The sequence below is a fragment of the Neopelma chrysocephalum genome, unplaced genomic scaffold, assembly GCF_003984885.1.
Source record: "Neopelma chrysocephalum unplaced genomic scaffold, ASM398488v2 Primary Assembly neopelma1_94, whole genome shotgun sequence".
Classification (NCBI taxonomy): Eukaryota; Metazoa; Chordata; class Aves; order Passeriformes; family Pipridae; genus Neopelma; species Neopelma chrysocephalum.
Genome location: NW_020897756.1, coordinates 3,722,017 through 3,745,700, shown reverse-complemented (window position 1 = coordinate 3,745,700; position 23,684 = coordinate 3,722,017). Strand labels below are relative to the sequence as shown.

Below are 23,684 nucleotides of genomic sequence, written 5' to 3'. Positions count from 1 at the left end.
CACTAATGACCTAATGGAAGAATAGGGCTATCACATCACCCTCAGCTGCAAGTCTCCCTGGAAAAGTGTCCCCTCGAGGATGTGCAGCCAAATGAAAAGCAACACTGGTGCTGGGGAGAAGCCAGGAAGCACCTCTGTGCCGTGTGCTCCCTTAGGACTGGAGCCAGGCTCCATCTGAGTCCCAGACAGAAACCTCACCCTCCAACACGTCAGAGCATACCAAAAACACATACTGAATTCTAGTGAAAACCACTTCCCCCAGCAACACAGAGGGCAGGAAGGTTTCTGGGGTGAAGAAATGCATAAAGTAACACCCTCGTTTCTCTGTAATTCTGTGCCCTTCTGTGCCAGCACAGTACTGACTACGTGCTCCAATGGCAGACATGGTGGAAACAAGACAAGAGTTGGGAAAGCCCTGCTGACAGGAGCTCTGCTCCTCCTGCCCCACATAGAACAGGGGCTTCAGAACTGGTGGTTACACTTGGATCATCCCATTCGAAAGCTACTCATGGATCTGATGCTTACACACTTATCCCTCCTGATACCCTGTTACATTCCTGGCTTCCTGCAGCTCTGCAGCAATTGGGACCATGGATACCTGCACTGACACTGGACAGGGAATCTTCCCACCAGAAGGGAAGGGTGATTCCCTGCTTGATCCTTCATGCAAGTTTGACCCCTTCTAAGTGCAAAGAGGAGAGACACAAGAGCACAAAGAAAAAGCAAAGCGTGGTAACACGAACCAGTGCCCAGAGCAGGCTCAATTCTGTAATCCAGCAGTTCCCTCTCCTTTCCCCATCACAGCCATGAGCATGACTCTGAGCTAAATGAGATGTGAAACCATTGGACAAAGTCCCTTACAGCAGAACTCTCAGCTAGGAAAGAGAAACCAGGAAATCAAGAGTGTTTCCCTTTTGATTTTATTACTTGAAGTCAAAGATCCAAGAGCTGATTTCAGTGCTGGGCTGAGCAGCTGTTACTGATCTGGCTCAGAGGAAGAGCATCTGCTTCTGCTGTGTGTGGCTGCACGCTGGGTGCCTTCCCTCACCATCCACGTTTGGTTTTCTACACTGCAGGTCCAGCAACATCAAGGCTGGTGCTGTGCAAACCTGCTTGGGTGCAGCAGCTCTGCCCTCAGCCATGAGCCTTGCTATGGAATGGCTCTTAAAGACAATACAATGCTTCCAATTACACACTGGAGCGTCTCAGCCCACTGATCTCTCACCTGAAGATCTCTGCACTGGGGTCTGCTGGGCATTGTGGGCCCAACAGAACAGGGCAGGGAGGAGGGATGTCCCTTTTCCTGTGCTCAGCTGCAGCAAAGGATCTAATTACAGCCTTTACTAAGAGAGAACCACGCCAGGAGGAAAGATCAGCACAGGCTGTCCCATCTGGAAGGCTTCCCATGAAAGGTAGGTAGGCAGCCCACAGCCCTGGGTGCTATTTGTGGGCAGCCAGGTCACCCAAACTGCGGGTTCTCAGGTGAGCAGCCCTGCAGATCCCTCTGGGCAGAGCTGTGCTGCCCCTCACACACAGCACCCCCAAGGGACACGGACCTTGTGTGAGGTACAAGAAGCGCATCTCAAGAAATCAAGTCCTTCTTCATTGGGCTTGGGGAGGGAAATTCAGGCCATGGAACAAGCCCAGGCCTGTCCTCAAAGCCTGCACACAGAAGTGCAGAGCAAAGTCAGACAAAAGTTAAAACTTCTGCAAGGATTTTCAGGGGGCTTTCAGAAGTCATTCCCGTTCATTCGCGTGACTGCAAAAGAGCTCCGCAAACACCAGCAGGGGAAACCTCAGGCTTCGGATTTTAAGATGATCTTGTGCTTAATGGGAAACAAGTCATGCCCTTGTTTCTACAGGACAAAACACCTCCTTTCACTGCATCCACAGTCAAGGCCTGGAGCAGTCTTTCCAGAGCAGGCAATTGCTTTAAGTCTCTCCATGTCTGAAAATAGTCTGGAGTGCCCACAGCTACACTCACTGGGCTACAGCAGCACTCAGACTGTGCTGTCCCCTCTGCTCTGGGGACAAAAGCCCAGAGAATTATGGATTTTAGGCAGGGAATTTAAAGCAATGTCCACTCACACGCTACCAAGTACAAGAGCCTGTAAATTCCTGGCATCGACGTTCTCCCAGCAGCATCTTCCCTGCAGCACCCACTGGACATGAGAAAGAGCTGTCAGTCCCCAGCCTCTTAAAAAGATTCACTTCTCCAAATTAAATTGAAAAAGAAATCAAAATATAATAAAAAACCTCATTCTTCTGAAAGCATTACTGCAGAGCTCACCTCCACACCCACAGCGTGCAGTTCTGACCTCACAGAATCCAACATCCTCCAAATATAACCTTTTTTTAAGAACTGCTGGTGAAAATAGTTGGCAGCAGCACTGCTGTGATCGCTCATGTGTGATCTCTGCTCCGACAGCAAGGCTTCTTCTGAAAGGAAAACCCAATTCTCAGCTTCCCAAACTTCCCAGATACACCATCAGATGAAATTCACAGTGAAACACAGTCTGAGTTTCCTCCAACCCAGTCCTACATTTAGCAACTGTAATTCAAAATTTTACAGTATCATCTGGGTCACAGCAGGAAAGCATCTGAGTTTTTTAGCACTTGAGAAGCCTGTGTTTTACATGCTGTGTGTTGTGTGCATGCTTAGCTGGAGAAAGGCACTTTTTGGCCAGATGGAATATATATATGGAAGAAATTCTTCCCTGTGAGGGTCATGAGGGGCTAGAATGGAATTCCCAGAGGAGCTGTGGCTGCCCCATCTCTGGAAGTGTTCAAGGCCTGGTTGGGTAGGACTGGGAGAGTGGAAGGTGTCTCTGCCCATGGCAGGGGGTGGAACTGGATGATCTCCAACCCAAACTATTCTAGGATTCTGCGGTCTCCACTGAACCACCCACCAACTAAGTAAACGCAAGTCCTTTAAACTAAACACTCAAATGCACAACTGGGGACCTTCCAAGGCAGGCCTTCTCCTAGAAATCCTGATTTGTTGGAAAAGGTGGGTTTCATGCAAAGAGGACAGTTTTCTAGCTGCTTGCAGACATTCACTGCCAGGGCCAGGCAGCCCAAGGGCATCGGGGCCCACCACCACCAAGGTGTGCAGGACAGCAGGGCCCAGCTCTGCACAAAATAGATCCCTGTCAACATAGGAAAGGCTCTGCACAGCTCTTATCATACCACTCCCTTCTGCCAGCAGTTAAAATAAGGGGCACCCCACTTCAGAACAGGCACCATGACACACACAAGCCCCACTGCACAGGCCTCCAGTGGCCCTGCCACTGTCTGAGCAAAGAATGACCCCATGGAGAAACCACCCCAGGCAGGGGAGCAGGAAAACACCAGGTGGAGAATCTGAACACTTGTCACCTCCATGGGGGCTCAGACTGCCTGCTCAGCTGGGAGTTTGACCCTGGAGATGCAGAGCCCCAGAGCTGTTTCACTTGGTGCCAAGGTAGCAAATCACACAGGTTAGCAAATGATTTAGTGCTGTACACACCCTGTGGAGTAGGGAAGTGGTCTGTAGGAGCAGGCAAGTGTTTCTTAGAGCCCCATTAGCTCAAGCACTGAGCCTGTGGAGCAGTCAGGGCTGAGGAGCAGCAGTGCGGGAGAGGGAAGCTGTGCCAGATGTCCTCCTGGATGTCTGCACCAAAGGAGGTTGAGAAGTTACCACGCTCTGCCAAGCATCAGGGCTGACTACAGGACTTTCCAAGCACTGGTCTGCTTCAACCACTCATCACATAACCAAGAAAGCTGAGCCCATCTCAGCTGTAGGATGACAAGCAGTAGTGAGGGGCAGGGATTTCTTAACCTGCTACAGCTCAGGGGCCAAAGGGACACACACTGCCCAGAGCAGCCAAATGGACCAAGCAAAGCTGGCCCAAAAACGAAATCAGCAATGCTGTTTGGTTTTTCCTTTTCACCAGATTTCCAAAGAAAAATTATTTGCATAACCTGTTTGAGTAACAGATGACTACTGCTTCCCTCTGCATTTGCATGGAGCATCAGGAAGCGCAGATTGCATCAGTGGGAATTACGGTTTTCAAGGTAATTGCTGATGATAATTGTGGTTTACAAGGGTTATAACACTACAAAGAGATGATGGTGTAGAGGAGAAGGATGAAATGAAGGCAAGCAAGTGAAGTGTTAGAAGTTTTCAAAATCTGCCAGACCATCTGCAGATCCACACAGTCAGAAACAGAAAAATCACAGACCAAAGCAAACTATGGACAAAGCCAAAGCCTTTCTGACCCCTGGAAATGCTCCCACTGAGGACCAAAGGGGCTGCAGATCATTTAAGCTTCTCCTCTAAACTCCTGTGGCACATCATTCTCTTTTTACAAGGGCATGTAGCGAGAGGTCAAGCAGGAGTGGCTTCAACAGAAAGAGAGTAGATTTAGATTGGATATTAGGAGGAAATTCTTCCCTGTGAGGGTGGGGAGGCCCTGGCACAGGTTGCCACTTCCTGGAAGTGTTCCAGTGTCCCACCTGGTTGGGTGGGACTTTGAGCAACCTGGTCTAGTGGAAGGTGTCCCTGCCCACGGCAGGGGGTGAAACAAGATGGCTTTTTCAGGTCCCTCCAAGCCAAACCATTCCATGACTCTCTGATTAAATAAAAGCATTAACCCAAGGTGACCAAGCACAGCTGCAGTGTGGGGCACCTGGAAGGTAAAGTTTCAGAGAACAGCAAATCACCTCAAAGCCACCAGGTTTCACTCCCCAACTGGCAGGGAGGCGATGGCAGCCCAGAGGGCAACTCTGCTTAATGCAGGAAAAAGGTTCCACGTTTTACCTACTGGAAAACATGGATTCCTTTCCTTAAGAAAACCTGGATTCCTGGTTTGAGAAAGGTTCTGGAAGAGGCAAAGAAGCAACAGGAAATGATGCAACACCACAGGAAGAATTTGCACAGTGGAGAACCACAGAGAGACTCCAGCAGGGCAGAGATGGGGACAGTGAGAATGTCTGCCCTAGGACCTCTCTGTTGCCATCTAAACTAAAACAAGCTCAGAGCCCAAAATCCTTCCTGAGCACGGGACCAAGCGCTGCATGAGAGGCATGGGATGGAGACAGCATGATCTCTAGCTCCTGCTCCAGGAGCAGCCTCTCCCCAGAGCAGGGTACAAGGTAAAGGAAGGAATTTTCCTGCTGCAGTGACAGCTCCTCACGTGCAAGGTCACTGGGGGCAGCCAGATGGGCTCATGGCTCCCTGATTCATTCCACGTCCAGAATTAGAGCAGCCAAAATGCCAGGGAGAGCTGGGCCCAGCCAAGCTCCTGCCATGTGTGGAATGGGCTCACGTGTGTGCCCCGTGGGCAGCGGGAGCCCCGGGCCCTTCTGGCGCCTGCCCAGCGCCAGCTGCTCACACACCTCCTGTGTTCAGGACAGTCCCCAAACCTGCAGCCTGCAAAGGGTCTGCCTGGAGACAGCCTGGTCCTTTGGGAACAACAGCAGCCCAAACTGATAAAAATAGGATTTCCCTCTCCACCCCAGCCTTGCTTATGCCCATTTGACACAGGAACGCTGTGTCTCTACTTGAGTAGAGACACTTTTAAAATCTGTCCTTGAAAAAACAGATTATGGTGAAATGTGGAGTTTGGGGGGACCAGCTGTGCAAGATAATCAGAAAAAGACACCACTTCATCAGAAAAAAATGCTGGTATTTGCATGGATTGTTCAGTGTGGAAATACTCCTGAACAGACTGCCCAAGCAGACGGGTCTGCAGCAGGTCTGCACCTCTGGCTCCAGGTTTGCAAAAAACCTTCGTGAGAACATTTCATAATAACAGGGCACCCAGCCCAGCCCTGCCCAAGCTTAATGTCACCCATCTCCCACCACAGTAATGCACAGCAGGGATTTCCCAAAGCAGTTCTGGGAAGGCTGAGAGGCATTTTGAGCAGCAGGTTTACCAGAAAGCTCAGGCTCTACCATCCCTGTAGCCACACTTGAATCCCGTTGCATCATGGTAAGGATCATGAAAGAAGAAGTGGTGTAACAACAGTGCAGCTTGGGAGGGGCTGGTGAAAAGGTTTCCCCAGTGAGTTCAGAAATATTTGGCAGCAATGACAGAACACTGTTGAGTAAATCTGGGAACAGAAATCCCAGGAAAAAGAAAAATCTGGCCAACTTAACAGCATCTCCTCCTAAAACCACACGGTTAAATCTGAGAACTGCATTAAAACCACTCGATAATTTTCCCCTCCAGTGCCCCCCATACACATAGGTAGGGCCTAACAAGGCTCTTCTTCAAATCCATCTCTGAGCCAAACCATCACAACCTAAAGTTGACCATGTACCTGGGATGAATAGGTTCCTATGGCCATAAAGAACCCAAACCAGGCTGGCAATCAGGAGCTCTATGCTCTGCAGAGCATGATGCACTAAGTCCAGCCCCAGCTCAACACAGGCATTACTGTGCCTGTATTTTACAAAACAGCTAAAACAGAGCTTATTTCTACAGGGACACTGGGCCACCATCAGCTCTTTGATCAAGGAATCAGTCTTCTAATCACCTTCAAAAATAGCCATGTGGAAACACAGCCTACAAAGCAAACACCCAACACCCTGCATGGTTGCTAGTGTCCCATAGGAAAACCACATCCATCTTTCTGTCCTTCCTTCTCATTAAATACATTCTCAGCTACTGTCTCTATTTGCAGATTTCAGAACCTGAACAAATACCAGAAGCATCTAGAGAAATAATATTTATCTTGTGCAGCCCAACCACTGTTCACTTTGCCATACCCTGAGCGATCCTCCAGCACAGAGACCGGCTGGAGGTGGACACTGCTCCAAAATCAGTCCTTTATTTACTGATCTGCCAGAATTCCCTCCAATTTTCCCACTCATGACAGGCTATGCCCTAAAATCTACTTCAAGCCCCTTTCTTTAGGCAGCAGGGTGCTCAGACATCTCTAAAGGAACCATCCAGTCAAGGGGATATGCATTAACTCTAATCATGTTCTTACTTTCTGATGTTATTTTACAGCACAAGAGAACAGCCACAGAAGAAAAATGCCAGCTTTTTGCCTATTTTATGTAGAGGAAAGTTTTTTTTTAAGCGACTTTAATTATTTTTTTTGGAAACAGAATGATTACACAGCATTGCAACAGAGGTCATGTGCAAGACTCATGCAGTAACATCACTGAATTTGGCTGCCCTAAGCCAGCACTTGAACCCTGCAAGCCAAACCCATGGAATGCCGTGGAAAAATGTGAGTTTGACACAAGAGGAAACATTTTAGATGTTTACCAGCAGTAAGATTTTCAGAGGAGCAAGGACTATTTTTACCAGTCCAACAGGAGGAGAGCTTATTTCCAGCTGATTCCCTGTTTAAACAATTTACACTTGGGCCATGGAACAATTTACAGATCCTGGGTGAAGCTTTTTCTATAAGTAAAATAATCAACAAGTTACCTGTAGCTGGGAAATGCCCCATTCTGGCAAATAACTGCAGCTCTGCATGGAGCATCCTGCCAAATTTTGAAGACCTTCTAGAAACACGGAAAGCCAGGCAAGTTGATTTCACTGGAGGCTCAAACAATATCCACGAGGGTCATGAGAGGAAATTTAAACTTTTAATCAGATTTTATGGTGGGCATTTCACCTTCATGCCTCATAAACCTCTACAGGTGATGACCAGATGTCACCTGCTGGACTGTCATCTAAAGAACATCTCTAAGAAGACGGTCAGCAGCAACAGGAACGGAAAACATGCTTCACTATCACAGAATGAATGGTTTGGGTTGGAAGAGACTTTAAAAACCATCTGGTTCCATGGGCAGGGACACCTTCCACTAGCCCAGGTTGCTCCAAGCCCTGTCCAACCTGGCCTTGGACACTTCCAGAGATGGGGCAGCCACAGCTTCTCTGGGCTATCAGGTAGCTGGGTGTGAAAAAGCAACCAGGAAGGCCCTCTATTTCCTTGAGGGATTCCCCTAAAGAAGGGAGGTGACACCTAAGAAAATGATGAGCTTTGAATTCATGGCCAACTGCCAGGGCTCACGATTTCCTATCACACCACATTTCGACACTGACAACAAGTGATGTGCAGAAATGCAAGCAGAGAACTGAAACCTGCTCCAACAGGCCCGAGCTCCCTGGGCTGGGGGGAGGCAAGAGGTCTTGTGGTTTCACAATGGGTATTACAGCCCAAGAGCTTTGGGCACAGAGAGCCCACCAGGCACAGCCAAGGCAACTACCCACAGGAAAGATGCCACGCTTGGAACAAGCGCCACTCACACTTCTTTTGGCAAAGCCTGATCAATTCATCCCCTACTTGGAGCACCCACATGGAGCCTGAGCCTTGTCCATTGCAGCTCCGTTCACACCAGGGTGCCAGGGAAGAACACACAAGACATTCACACAGCTAAAATAATCAGGTTTTCCAGTCCAGTAAGCAAACTGAAGGCTCTGATCTTCCATGTCCTGAATCTGTACAGGAGTTCACCATCCCCTTTGTCCAGGAACTCCATTTATCCACCCCAAGCTTCAACTCTGCTGCCAATATCTGCAATATGCCATCACTGTACAACTGTGGTGCCCCTCCCAACAGTAACCAAGTATTCTTAAAACATATCAAGTTCCCTGTAATACCTGCCAGCACAATAAGATAAAAGTTTCACAGACATGCGAAAATCCAGGTGCAATTGTCTGTGCACACACCCTCCTCACTAATGACCCCAGACAGTTATTGTGCTACACACACCCAGAGCTGTGCAGAAATGCAGCTTTGGACAAGGGTATAAACCAACAATTTTGGGTAGGGGTGTAAGCAGAAACTTATGAAAAATTATTAAATCCCTCGTGCTGAATCACCAGAGCAAGACCCTCTCTCAGAGCAATGAGCAGCATGAGGACAAAGTATTAAACAAGAACATAAAAGATGCCATGGGTGTCATTTAAGCCTCAGCACTGCACTTCAGCACTGGGGTGTTCACAGCAGCTCAGCCAAGAGCCTCTCAGACTAAACCAAAATGTCATGTTGGGGCAGAACCAGCACCTGGTGTTTTGTCTCCAGGACCAGCAGCAGGAGATGCTGTTTCTGGAGGGCACATGAGCCCCCATCAGCAGTTTGGTTTCAACGCTGTCCTTGGGGGACCCGCTGCTGGTCCTGAAAAGTGACCCCTAAAAGTGAGGAAGCAAAGGGCAAGGGTAAACCAGCTCCATAAAAACACTGTTCTTCCATCCACAGTTAAGTTACTTTCTTGAACAAGCTTTTGTGGGAAACCTCCAGAAGGAAAACAGCCGTATCCATGTGCTTGGAGCCGCCTGCCCCGTGCTCAACCACCTCTCCCAGCAGCCCCACCACCCCTCCCAGCAGCCTGCACTGCTCCATGCACACACTGACCCTGTTCCACTAGGGATGCAAGTCAGATCTACTGTTTCCCAGGACCCCCTTCATTGCTCTCTCTGAGCAAAGAGGGGGCTGGCAACCTCCCAGCCCTTGGCACGGCAGCCCTTTGCAAACACCACCAGCACACCCTGGCCAGCAGCTCTGCAATTCCACATCCAAGTTCCTGCCCTCCTCTGCGGCACATGCCATCTAATCCTGGGCACTTACGGACATCCCACTTGTTTATCTGGTCAAATACTTCCTGGATACTCCCTCGTATTTATATAGATGGATGCTGTATCCCTGCCAGCAGCAGCTACCAAAGGTTTCCGAGCACAAAGGCTGGGAACAAACAGATCCAACAAAACCCAAAGGAAAGCTGCTCCCCTGAATCAAGGCAGCTGAGCTGCTCTCCCAAGCTGGAGGGCTTAAACAACCCCTCTCCTCACTGCTTTGCCACGGAGTAACCACACAAGTGCTGCCTGAGTGCCTTCTTTCTTAACAGATTTGACTTAACAGAGGAGAAAGGTCCCATTCTGTCTACAGGAGCAGGATTATGGGTTATTTGAGCTCAGTAAAAGCTACTTCCAAAGAAAATCTTGAGTAATACAGAACACCCTCCCATGGAGGCACAAGTCCAGGGGTGTTTCTGAATGGGCAAAACCTTGGGAAACCACAGGCACCATGTAATCAAGTGGTCACCAACCTTTCACACCTGCCCCTTGCCCTTGTTGCACTGCAGAGCAGAACAGCACAAGGCTGGGAGAACTTGCCACCTTCCTGCTCCTGCCCTGCATCCTGTGATGGAAAAGGCTCTGCAGAGCAGTAACAGGGCTTGGGATCCCCAAAATGTCAAACTAATCACCCTTCCCAGCATCTCCCTGAAAAACAGCAAGTGTAGCTGACATGGATGAGTCAAGTTCTGCTTCTGAGTCAGCCCCTGGAATGGGAAAACCATTTCCAGTGACTCCGTGCATGCCAACTGCCTGAGTACCACAGTGCTCAACCCCCTGACTCAGAGCATCCAGGAAAGCACACCCCAGACATGGGAAACCCACAGGACAGGGCCTGCCTGAAGGGGGTACTTTGCTGCTCTCACATGTTTAGTTCATCCCTCACCTGGGAACTACCTTACAGATTTCTCTAGTAATGGAGAGGACGGAGCACATGAGTACAAGTCATTAACAAAAGCACTTGGGAATAAAGAACCTCAAGATATGACAGGAGACAACCAGCAGATCCCAGGTCTCGGTGCACACACCCACAGACCTTGGAAACAAGTTTCAGCCCATGATCCCTGTGTTTTCCAGCCTCTCAGGCCAAACCAAGAACCTCCAAAGCTTTAAGCAGACATCACCACGCTGCCCTGAGGCAGCACTGTCTTCATATCTCATCTGCAACCAAACCCACAGGAGGACAATCAGAGCAGTTACTTGGAACTGGTTAATTTTCAGCCCAGCATGGCCTTGCTCCAAACAGCCAACAGCCCACAGCTGGAGGCTCCATCCACCTATGGAGAAATGCCAGGGAGCTCCACCTGAGGATGAGCTATGAGTCCCTCCTGTCCCAATTTGCACTTATATATATATGAGTATCCAAACACAGCAGCTGCTTGCACTACTGCCACAGCACTAACCACACTGCTTGGTGACTGTCCCAGAACCAGGAGAGGAAGAATCCCAAAGAAGTCAGGAAAGCACATGACTTGGACGTGTCTGAGCTACTACACTACTCCCTTTACTCCACGTTTCAATCCTGTGTTTCAGTTGATGCTCCCACCACTCCCACTCCTGCACTACCCACACAGCTCAGTCAGAGATGTTCTCATTTGGAGGGATGAGAAATGCTTTCTGGAGCATTCAGGCACATGCAGCCAGTTTTGTAACCCCCTCCCAGGCTGGCAGATTTCACAAAGAGAGAACAGAGTTACATTTTCTGGCATGGCAACTACAACTGTCATTGCCCTTGAAGCGGGTACAAGATTTACAGCTCAATAAAACACTAATACATTCAGTGTAATTTCTTACCTACTTCAGGTGCACCTGATCTCCTTGATTTCCAGAAGCAGAGCATTGTACTGTCCAGAAATGCTTCCAAACTCACTAATCTATCACTCAGCACACACAGTGGGGAGATGACACGGATTTCTGAGGATGCTGAGGGGGTCACCCCTTTTCCCATGGAAACCCCCATCAGGAAAGGAGCTGTGCTGAGCCTGGGTACTGCTGTGAGCATGAACTAAACCAGGCACAGGCCTGCAAGCATGGATCAGTAAAAACCTTCCCAGTGGTGAATTTTGTTCTTTAAACAAACTGTGTGATTTAGGGATGTGCTTTCACCACCAGAAGAGTGTTGAAAGAGGCTTCATCACTGGAAGTATAACAAGTCATTCAGGAAGTTACCAAAGAAACGAAGAGTCAGTTTGACATGGGACACTCCAAAGCCCTGAAGCCAGTGGGAGCAGCAGAGCCAAGTGCAACACGGAGAAACTGGCTACAATTAAGCACTTTAAAAGGCTGGATATTAACAGCAGCATCCTCAGCCACAGCCTCTGCGCATCTGACAGATGTGTGGCTTGATTTGGTTGTTTTTCTTTTTGTTTTTTTAAAAATGCTCTATAGTTGTGTGGTTTTTTCCATGCAGAAAATTTTATTGGAAGATACCTCAGAACTACAAGCCCATAAATCCTCTATTATATTTTAAAATAAAATAAAATAAAGAAACCAAAACCAAACAAACCACACCTTCTCATCTTATATTTGCATGTCCTGCTTGTTCTAGGGAACAAGTGAATAATGCAGTTATTCTCTTGTTTAAACAAAGCTCCAGAGAGCTCTGGCAGCCTTTATTATCTTTATTGCTCCTCTCTAGGTGTGTTATATCATATGTCAATATTAAGAAAGTAGAAAATTAATACACTCTCCCAGAGCAGGCAGAAGCCAGCAGCCCCCTGCTAAGCCCCCACACCTTGGCTACAGGGACCCCAAAAACACTGTGTAAAGCTGCACCTCCTGCCCCTGTCCCCTGGTCCCACCAAGCACCACCAGCACTGCAGCTGGAGTGACTGGTTTGAGAACCAGAGGCACAGGTTATGCACAGAGCAGGCTGCATCCAAGTGCCTTCACACCCCGGGGTCTAATTAGAGAGAGTTTTGCAATGGGTGCTGTTCTTTTCGAATTCCCACCTGGTTATACTTTTACCTCCACAGCTGCCCAGGCTGAAGTTTAGCTGAGATCACTGACAGACACTTCAGCACAGAACTAAGGGCTGCCCCGGTGCCGTGGGCATGTCTACAGCACACTGCAGGAATACTGTGCTCCTGCCCTAATTAACCACCCATGACAAAGTCCTCAGCACTGCTGCAAGTCCCCTCAGTGTCCCAGCAGTTTGTCCAGTGTGCGTTTCACCTGCGAGTCCCACAGATGTCACCACAGGTACCCACCTCCATAGTAACCACTGTGACTGACCTCAGCCTTTCCACACAATTGTGAAAGACATTTCACTTTTGAGAGCAGCACTTTATCAGAAGCATTTCCTGGAGCTTCTGTTCCTTTTTTTAGGCCACATCAGCAATACCAAGCAGAGAAAGAGGAATCAAAAGCAGCAGAAAGAGAAATACTTGTAACGTTCGTGAGCAGTGTGAGAGACCAGAGTGAAACAGGCCAAGTGTTTCCTGCAACTCAGGATGGGCATTTTGAACTACACAGTCCTCCTAACAGCACCATGAGGACACCACCACGACAGCAAACGTCACCTATGTACAAATTCTGGTGCATGAAGCAATCCCTTGTACTGCCCTTTGTGCTGAAAATGCAACTCCATGTGGCTTGGGATTAGACCCCCTGAGTGGAGCCAATTTGGGCAGTCCTGGACTGCTGGTGGTGCAGGAACCTCCAGAGCAGCTTGGCCATAAGAAACGCAAATGAACTGCTGGCTCCTTCCAATCTATGCAAGGCTGGAGACAGCCAGTCAGCAGCTGAGTTTTGTCAGCACACATCACTTCTCAGAGACACTCAGCAATGCCTGATACATTATTCACCTTTTCCCTAATTTCTCCTCTCTGAAAGCAGAGACCATGGTCCTGTATCTTTTCAGAGCTCCCAGAGGTGGGCAGTCACCCGTACCTCGGTACAAGGTCAGCACATTTTCCCACTTAGCAGGCTGCAGACTTCTTAGAAGCTCAGGTATTCAAAAATAAAAAAACCTATTTGGCTTTCAGAGGCTTTAATTTCTCTTTTGATCTTTCATACAGCACGACAAACCTCAAGTGCTTTAGGGAGCCAGGCTCATTCCAGAATGTTAAACACAAAATGTCAGAGGACAAGATGAGAGCAATTAATTATTGTTTTGTTTTGAAGAAAAGCACGTGCCCAGAGAGGAGTAATTTTATGAGAGACAGCCCTCAGCCCCACTTCCTCAAGTCCTCAGTGCCACAGGTCTGCAGGTCAGTACCACCTATGTCATGTCCAGTGTGCCTCTTCCATCCCTCCCACCAGCATTCCCACCTGACACAACACTCCCAGTTCCACACAGCGGTGCCAGGTCACTTGTGACAGAACCATGCTAGGAAAGTTTATCCCAAAACAATCAGGGAAAACCGTCTGCTGAGGAGGAGGAGAGACCTTATTTTTCAGCACTATGAACACCACAACTGACAGTCACCCACCATTTTCATACCCACTCCAAGTTTTGCTCAGCACCATAAATACCCACACACAGGCTGCCAGAATAACTAAGAAAAATCTCCACCAAGCCCAAATTAAAGCTGTAGGCTGCTGCCTCACTGTCACCCAAAGATTTATGGGCAAGAAGAAGGTACCCAGTCCCTCCATAAAGCCCAGCACTGGCTGCCAAATGGCTCTGTTTGCTGGCACACCTTTACCTGAATGAGTTTACACAGTTTTCATTCAGAACCCACAGTCATTTTGCATCTGAGCGAGTCTGAGAATGTATTTAACTAGCAGGGAAGTATAAACACTTTCAACATTGCACCTGTGCCTTATCAAAGTGATTATTTGCTAGGCTGTGCATGTAATTCCTCTACTGAGGCAGGAGTGCTATGGATAGAAGCTCCAGTGTGAGCCCAATTTTACAGCCACAGCCAGAGCTACCCATGTCCTTTTCTGCAACAGGGTAGCTCCTGTCACTTTTACACCAAGGGAAACCTTCAACTGCACAAATCACTTAGAGAATCTGACATTTTTATTGCAATGACGGTAAGACTTCTCCAGCTGCTCTGCTGAAGGGACTCCCCATATCCCCACGAGTGCATCCCTAACACAGGGTACATTTAATTGTGCTTCTGCACTGCCACATACACTCATATCCATGCAGCATAAATACTGTTTCAAGGGAAACAGCAAAATGCACAGGAGAGCCAGGCATGGCTGTTTTTGGGGACACAGCTGAGGTGCCAGCTGAGCTAGTTCAGCAGGGATTGTTAATTCTGGAGCTCAGACATCGCCAGCGAAACCTACTTTGCATCAACATGAAAATGAGGTTTCACATAGATTTTAACACTAGTAACTACTCTGGTAAAAAATACAAACATACTTGAGATAGGGCTGGAAGTAACTTTTCTTCCCAAAGGTAGATAAGCCAGTCTCTCTGAAAGCACCAGTGTTACCATGTTTAAGTACAATGAATCAATATATAAGCTCAGGTATTTGGGGAACATTTCCGCCACAGGAGTGGAAGCTTGCCAGACCCACAAAACAAAACCACGGGAGATATGGGGTTTATGAGCTTTTAGCTGTCAGATATTAGCTGTTCCTCACCCCAGGTCTCTATCCACATCTACCTCCTTCACCAGGGAGCTGTAGCACCCGTCTCACTCCCATCTCTGACTGCTCTGAGCTCTCAGCAGGTACAACTGCAAAGGCAGAGCTGGAAGTCAGCTGCTATGCCGGGCACTCCAATGCATCCCAGGAAGGGCAGAGAAGCTCCACGGCACAGCTCTTCCCAAGGACACTGGAAGCAAACACTTGCTGTACCCACCTAAAGGTTAAAGCCTCTCAGGTTCTCAGCCTCTCATTCACCTCAGCAGAAACTGACACTGTTTGTCCCCTTTCGCGTGGTATTTCCACACCTTCCACACCACAACAAACCCAGAAACTCACCAGTAAAACGCGACTTTGTCCCCGAGCTTCTTCTCATTGACATTTCTGTCCAGGAGGTTGTAGCAGATGTTGGTGGTCGCCCCTTTCATCCACTCCACGAAGATCTTCCCCTTGGTCACGTCGAAGTTGTACTTCAGGAAGGGTCCCGTGTGCTGGCTCTTCCAGTAGAACTCCTTAGCGATGTCACCCCAAAACTCTGCAAAGGCAGGCGGAGGCCACAGCTCGTGAGGGAGAAACAGGGATGAGGAGAAACAGACAGGGATGAGGAGAAACAGACAGGGATGAGGGGAAACAGGGATGAAGAAAACAATGATGAAGGGAAACAGGGATGAGGAGAAACGGGGAGGGACGAGGCAGATGACACTTCTGCGGACACGAGGAGCACCCTCTGAACACCTCAGTCGTGGGGGGCTCCCCGCGGTCCCCACACACCCCCAAGCCCCGCGGGCAGCCCCGGGAGGGCCCAGGGAGCGGCCGTCCCGCTGCCGCCCGGCCCCGCTCACCGTGCGGCTCCTCCACGGAGCGCTGGTAGAGGCGCTGGTAGTGGGGCAAGGAGGGGACGTGGGCCGCGGGCAGCAGCTCGGGCCGCGGCCGGTACAGCCGGGCCTGCTCCCCGGGCTGCACCATGGCGGGGCGCCGGGGCTCTGCCGGGCGGGGGCCGCCCAGCCCGCTCCGCTCCGCCGCGCCGAGCCGGGGGCGGGCACGGCGGGCACGGCCCGCCCTCACGGCGGGGAGCGCGGCGGCACCGCCCCGCAGCGCCAGAGTCAGGGCCTGCCCGCTGGGCCCGGCGGCTGTGAGGCAGCCGTGAGGCGCTGCGGGGAGGGGACATGGCACCCTGCGGCCGTGTACCCCTGTCGGTGCTGTCCCTTCTCAGTGCTATCCCCCTGTGTCAGTGCCGGCCCCCCGGCAGCCATGGCACCCCACAGCCGTGAGACCCCCCAACGCCGTGTCCCCGTTCTCAGTAGAGCCCCTTGTGTCAGTGGTGTCCCCCCGGCAGCCATGGCACCCCACAGCCGTGAGCCCCCTAAATGCCGTGTCCCCCTTGGCAGCCGTGTCCCTTCTGTCAGCCGTGTGCCCCCATCAGCCGTGTTCGCTGTGGCAGTGGTGTTCCTCTGCCAGCCGGTCCCTTCTGTCAGTGTGTCCCCCTGCAGCCACGTGTGCCCCCAAAACACCGTGTCCCTCTCGTCAGTGCTGTCCCCCTATCAGTCAGGTCACCCCACAGCCATGAGCCCCCCAAGTGCCGTGTCCTCCTTCTCAGCGGTGTCCCCTGTGTCAGTGGTGCCCCCCCTCAGCCATGTCACCCCATAGCCCTGAGCCCCCTGAACGCCGTGTCCCCCCATCAGCCGCCTTTGCTGCGGCAGTGCTGTTCCTCTGCCAGCCGTGTCCCTTCTGTCAGCCACGTCCTCCTCATCAGTGGTGACCTCCTGTCACCACAACAGGCATGATTCCCCCCCCCACTGCCATGTCCCTGCTGTCAGCCGTGTGTTCCTGCCAGTGGTGACCACCTGCCAGCCATGTCCCCCCCATCAGTGGTGACCCCCTGCCAGCAGTGTCCCCTTTGTCATTATTTCCCCCTATCAGCCATGTCACACCCATCATCCTCATTAGTGGTGTCTCCCCCTGTCAGGCCTGTCCCCTCCATCAGTGCTGTCCCTATGTTGGTGGTACCCCCTCCGTTAGAGGTGTCTCCCCCCCATCAGTGGTGTCCCCTGTCAGCCCATGGCTCCCCACCATCAGCCCCTATGCTGTCACCGTGTCCCCACAAGCAGAGCTGCCCCATCAGCCACATCTCCCTCATCAGCAGTGTCCCCCAGGAGCTGAGTCCCCTCAGTGCCAGTCCCTGCCACTTTGCCAGGCACAGGGGAGCAACCCAGAGCTCCATCAGAGATCCTCCTTCATAGCCCCAACACAAGCCAGAGGCCATGGCCACACCCTGTGCCTGGTCCCTCTGCAGAAAACAACCTTCCTTTGGATTCACGAGCCTCCACTTCGTCACCACTGAGCTGTGTGAGCACAGTAAGCTGTGGCAGTTTACTGAGCACATTCTTCCTGGAAAATTGTACAGACCTTGTGCAGTTAGTGAGAAATTAAACAAATTTTTAATCAAGAAGGCAGTCAAATACTGGAACAGAGGCTCAGAGTGGCAGCAGGGTCTCAGTTCTCAGACACAGACAAAATTCAACCAGAGAAGTCCCTGAGCAACCAGCCCCATTGGAGCAGGGGGCTGGACCTGGTGTCTCCCAGAGACCAGTGTGATTCCATGAGTCTGCGCTTGGAGACAGGAGTCACCTGTGGTTGTACCTCCTGCAGCCACTCCATTGTCATCCCGGTCCTTAACATTCCCTGAGTTCAGCCAGACTGCCCCCATGGCATTGCCTGCCAAGGTGGTATTTCCTAGCCAGGCTGCCAAAACCTCAAATTCCACTTCTGCACTGGGGAATATCACCCCTTGGAGCAAATCACTGCTGTGCCCAGGGAGCCACTTGCCTTGGAGTCAGGGAATTTTATGGTGGTTTGGGTTGGGGCCAAGGAACGCTCAAGAGATAAAAGTCCATAAACTTGAACTTGGCACAGTATCCCAGTGGTCTGGTGTCAGTGAGCAGGTACAGCCTACGCCAGGATCCTTGGTGTATTCCATGGTTTAATGCACTCCCTGGGAGCATTCCTTTGCTGTACATGGGAGGAGTTGCAAACTTGTGGACTGGTCAGCACTGTCTGCTCTTCAAGCAGTGTTCTCATCAGCAAACAGGCCAGAAACAGTTCTACAGACAAAAGCAGCGGTGGGGGTGTGTATTTTCCACTAAGGATGCTCCCCAGTTTTAAAGGACATGTTTATCCTGCAGCCCCCTGCTCTGGGCTCAGTCTGCTGCCTTGCCCACATTGCCTGAGGGCAGAGATTCTTCTGTGACTCCATTTAGGAGGACACAGCTGATTTCCTACAAGGTGAAACCCAGGAGCAGTTCAGGTGATGTACAGATGGGCTGTACCCTGTGGACAGTATCACTCCAGAGATACTCTCTACACCCCTCCAACATGACCTTAGCAGGCTTTACACCCCCAATGGGTCAGCCACCCTCACATCACACTGCAGCACTGTAACAAAGCTTCCTCAGCCATGTGGCATCAGATCCCTGCTCTGGAAAGCTGCAGTGTGGCCTCACATTATTGATTCCATTGTTAGTAACAAAAAAAAAAGTCACCTGAAGGTGAAGTCTCCAACACAAGTCCACATGTATCCAAATGCCCAATTTTAGCATATTCCTTGTTGGGGTTTCAGCCTGGGATCACCAGTCTCCGAGCCCAGGCTTGCCCAGTGGACACAGTACAAACACAGCCAAACCCTGCAAGGTATTTCCCTCCTCCAGCCAGCATTTTCATTACCTCCAAGTTCCCTATTACAAAACAGAGGTTTTCCTAAGAAAAAGTGATTTTGGCTACACAGCCTGGGCTCTCTGACATGGATATTTTTGAAGCTCCTCAGGAACTATGGGAATTGCACTGCTCCAGCACTGCCTTTGGATCGACAGCCTGGACACAGCCCCATGAGTTTCAGGGTACAGATGGCACATCATTTAACAAACCAACTGGAAATCACATTGCTCCTCTCCTGAGAAGCAGGACAAACACAACACTTTTAAACACTAACCCAACACTAAAGCCCTTCAGAAGCCACCTCAAGCTGAAAATTTTCTGGTATGAGTTGCCAACCTTTAGTTTTAATAGCCTCTGTCTCAGGGATTTTGCATTTGCCAGCAGGGCCCAGCAGCTTTCTAACAAACCCTTGTCCCCCTACGTGCCAGGTCTGTTGTTCACCCCACTGCTGGGAAAGGGCTTTGTCACTCTCCCCATCATGGGACTGTCCCAGAGCCAGTGAAGAGGTGGTTTGCAGATCTGGGAGGCACCCTCTGCTTCCCTTCTCATTGGCCTTTTGCTTTCACTGATTTATCCAGCTGAAATTCTCCACCAGGCTCAGTGACAGCATGATTTCTCTCCAGCAACTGTTGCCTCTGTGTGCAGCACATTCCAAGCCATGAGGCCAGGACAGCACCATGTCCCGCCAGCCCTACAGCTGTCCCTCATCCAACATTGTCCAGTTCGGCTGCTGCAGCCAGGGAATTTTGTGGTTGTGCTGCAGCTGCCCACAGCTGGGGCCCAGGAAGCTGCCTGATGGGGAGAGGGTGCATCTCCTCTCAGAAAGCACCTGCAAAGCAGAAAATTCCAAATAGCCTCCCAGAGGCATTTTCCCAAGCTCTCTCCTCTTCCAGTAGCTCTCCAAGAACCAAGCACCAGGCAGCAAACTGCAGAGTTGGCACCATCAGTCAGATCCCCCATGGCACAAACACACTTTCATTTCAGTGTTCCACAGCTGAAACACCATAGAATCATAGAATTACGGAATGGTTTGGGTTGGAAGGGACCTTAAAGACCATCTTGTTCTTCCAACACCTTCCACTAGACCAGGTTGCTCCAAGCCCTGTCCAACCTGGCCTTGAACACATGTCCAGGCTTCCCTCTGTGATTTTATGGGCTCTGGGGAAAGGGCTCCTGCTGCATGTCCAAGCCTTGCTGGTCCAGCTCCCTCCCCCCCAGGGCATCTTGCATCCAGATGGGCTCCTGCCCTGGAAGCTGGTGTGTGGTGGGCTTGGATGCTGCAGGGTTTGCTCTGAGCTTGACTCCCAGCTGTTCTGACTCACCAGGCAGCCCAGGAAAACCAGCTGCATTTTGGGCCCTTTGTTTCCTCTTCCTGTAAAGAAATAAAAGTACATAAAGGGTACATGTTAATGCATATTAAGGTCTCTTGTAGAGACTCAGAGGGTCAAAAAAAAGATACTGGCCAGGATATGTGGAGTCTTGCTTGTATGCTCTGCAGACAGCCTTTCAGTGCAGCACCTGCAGCAGCTCGGTGGCTGTGGTGGGACTCTTCACTGCACCTTCCCTGATATGAAAGACCTCAGTCCTGGAAATGCTGGGGATGGGGGAAAGAAACTGGAAAGTGTGAAATGGTCCGTGCATCTCAGACCTTCTGATCCCAGTGGGGTGAGCATGAGGCAGCCTCACATGGGAAACTTGTGTTAATTTGGGCAAAGCACTGCTCCAGTAGAAAAGCTGAATTACCTGAGGCCCCAACTGGGCATTGCCTTCTGACTGGCCTTATTGCCAATAAATGTGTGGGAATCACACCCCTGTTCATGCAAATCACTGAGCACATCAGCCAGGGGGTAGCTTGAAACAAGCAGACCTCCCTCCCCCTGAGCACTTGATCCAAACTCCCTTCCCCTCGAAAATACATGAGAGTTACAAGTGGTTAAAGCCTCCATGCCCTGCTGAGGACATGCTGCCAAAGCACCTCCAAGGGTCTCTCCACACTTCTCACCATCTCTGCCACAACAGGGATCCTGCTGAGGCACGTCCCAGGTGTGCTGTGGGATACCCCTCCCATGGGAGCACATGCATTCAGTTTGCCTGGGATGGTTGGGGTCAGCTCTGGGGTGCTGTCACTGTCAGCTGCTTTTGGGGACCAGCTCTGTGTGAAACCTGTGGAAGGGGCTCTTCTGCTCCTCTGCTCATTCTGCAGTTGAATATCTTTTCTTCCTTGCCAAAATCTGGGTGTGCAGGAGGCAACAGAGCAGGAAGGATGCAACCCAGGAAGGCAGAGAGGTGTGAGAGCAACACCGAGGTCAGTGTGTTGGCTGAGGCTCCTGTCCTTGCATGGAGGAGAAGGACAGCAAACCACCTGCTCTCCTACTGCCTGCCCACTCATCCCAGACCATCTCCTGAACAGGACAGCCTGGACCAGGGTCTGGCTATGCAGTTTCAGCATCTTGGTGATGGTAATCAGAGAAAGCAGCTTTTTAGCATGGACCTTATCCTTGGTGAACACGTCACAGCACATAAACAAGCCTATGCCTTGCATGGACGTGCCACAGGCAGTGGGAGGCTTTATCAGAATATCCTGCAGTGGGAAAGTTTTCTTTAACCATAGGCAAAGGCAGAGAATTGAGGAGCAGAACAAAAGAGCAAAGGATCTGGAAGGAATCACAAGCGACACGAGCAAAAGCTCCTGGGACCTGCAGAGCAGGGGTGAGATGGAGTGGGAGGCACAGATGGAGTGGGAGGGCGTGATCAGGCTGTGGATCTTCCTTCTGGGGTTTTCTGGGCTAATTTTCAGCACCTGGCCAGGCTGGGCAGCCCTTCATTTGTGCCGAATGAATCAGCACAGGGTTAAGCACCGTGTTGCACTGTCTCCCCACTAATGACACTCCTCCTCAGTCGGCTGGCAGCAGAGGAAATTTTAATCAGCACCGTGATAACAGCCCTTCAGTCCTGCTGGGAGTTATCAGCTCCTTTGTTTGTAAATGTAACTGCTCAGTACCATAGGCTTGGCTCTGGGTTCCAGAACACACTGGCTCCACAGCCCTTGAGCTCAAGCTGCCTCCCTCCCTCCAGCCTCCTGCTCCAGCATCGGGGGTATTGGGGTGTTAACCGGGATGTTAAAATGGCTCAGGTTGTGCTGAACACAAGGATTAAGCCTGAGCTGTTTCCTTTCTACCTCTGCTGTCACTGGGAGAGAGAGAGAGACCTCTGAATTTCAGGCTGTTTAAGATTCAAAGAGTAGCTGATAAATATCAGAGCCTGGTAATTTAGCCCTCTGCAGAGTACAGACAATATATTCATAATCATTTTATATGGAGATGAGCTAGTAATGCAATCAGGCTTATAAATCAAACCCAGGAGACATGTTAGTGCTGTTTGCCTGCGCTTCTTGAGCGATCTATCCACAAGAAAATGTCTGTCTGTCTTTTAGATGGGGCTAATTAACTTATAAAGATGCTCTCTCCTCTCACAGTGGCTCATTTGTTTACTTGGGCTCTGCCAGCTGCTGCTATTTTCATTCTGGAAGAGGGGGCCAGGTCAGTAAGAGATTTGATGGAGGAAGGGAAACTGGGCTCGGGAGAGGTGGTGCCTTCAGCAGCAGCACGTAGAGGAGGTTGGGTTTAATAATCAGCTTCCCCCTGTGAGCTGTCCCCAGGCATCAGAGTGTCCCTGCACACCCGGAAATGTGGCTGCCCCCCTTTGTCCCTGGTTTATTGAGCAGTAGGGGATAGTTGGAGCTGTGGGGAGCTCACTGACTGTGGCCCATGGAGCAGCCATGTCCTGCCTAGGTGGCACAGGCCCGTGGGTGGGCACTGCCCATGGCAGTGGCTGTGTCCTCAGATGATGAGCTGCCAACCATGCAGGGCCCCCAGTGCCAGCAATGCAGGGCACTCAGTGGGGTCTGCAGTGCCAGTGACGTGGGGTCTGCGATGCCGACAATGGTGGGCAGTGCCAGTGACGTGGGGTCTGAGGTGGCACCAGTGTGGGGGCTGCGGTGGCAGTGGTGCAGGGTCTGAGCTGCCAGCAATGTCAGCTGCAAAGTACCAGGGATGCAGGATCCAGGCATGAATTCCCTGCAGCCAGGTCTCATGGGTCTCAGCCCAGCCATTGGCACTGGGCACATGTGTCCCCACACTGTTCCCTGGCACCACCTGCTTCTGCCCTGCCTGGAGCCTGGAGCAGGCAGAAGCTGAGCTGTATCAGATGGTTCTCCAGCACCCAACAGCAAGAAAGTCATTACCTACCTGCTTCAGGGATGCCTGAAGCTGTTGCCCAGCCCCACACCCACCACCTCACTCAGACATGAAGCCCCGGGACGGGAACCTGTGGACACAGGAGCACATCCCACATTCCGGACAGCCTGGGAGGCAGCAGGACTGCACCAGTGCTGGGTGGAACTGTGAGGGATGGGGACAGCACCCAACAAAGAGGGTCTGCTCTGCTCTTGCTTTGCTTCCTTCCGGCCTAGCCATGTCCTGCCCCACACCATGCGGGGGTGTCCGTGTGCTGGGAGCAGGATGGGACCTGCTTCGAGTGAGCAGGATTTGGGGTGGTGCAAGGATGCAAGGTGCAAGGATCTGCAAGGATCCCAGCCAGGCAGAGCTGGGAGCACAGGGACACACCTGGAGCAGGGCCAGCACAGAGCTGAGGTCAGTGCTGACACCAGAGGGTGGTGTGGTCTCATGCAGGAAAGCCAACACTGAGGCTTTCCCTGCTCTGACACATTTGTAAGGAGATGACTTGGAGACAAGCTCGCCTTTATTTTTTTCATAGAGATTTTTAATGTTTATTTTTTAACAGACTTGGTTTAAATTTTTTGTTTTCTACAATAATTCAATGTAAAAA

At 50.8% G+C, this 23,684-nt stretch overlaps 1 protein-coding gene across 2 annotated transcripts in view; it reads right to left on the bottom strand.

The window, feature by feature from the left end:
* Nucleotides 1-16,116, bottom strand: part of ACSS2 (acyl-CoA synthetase short chain family member 2) — a 31,089-nt gene extending 14,973 nt beyond the window's left edge. For both annotated transcript variants that reach the window (XM_027693829.1, XM_027693830.1), the window contains exons 1-2: nucleotides 15,968-16,116; nucleotides 15,465-15,660 (exon numbers count right to left, since the gene is read on the bottom strand). In XM_027693829.1, the coding sequence (XP_027549630.1) occupies nucleotides 15,465-15,660; nucleotides 15,968-16,091 (320 nt within the window). In that variant the 5' untranslated portion in view covers nucleotides 16,092-16,116. The remainder of the gene's footprint in view (nucleotides 1-15,464; nucleotides 15,661-15,967) is intronic.
* Between the last annotated feature and the right edge of the window lie 7,568 nt (nucleotides 16,117-23,684).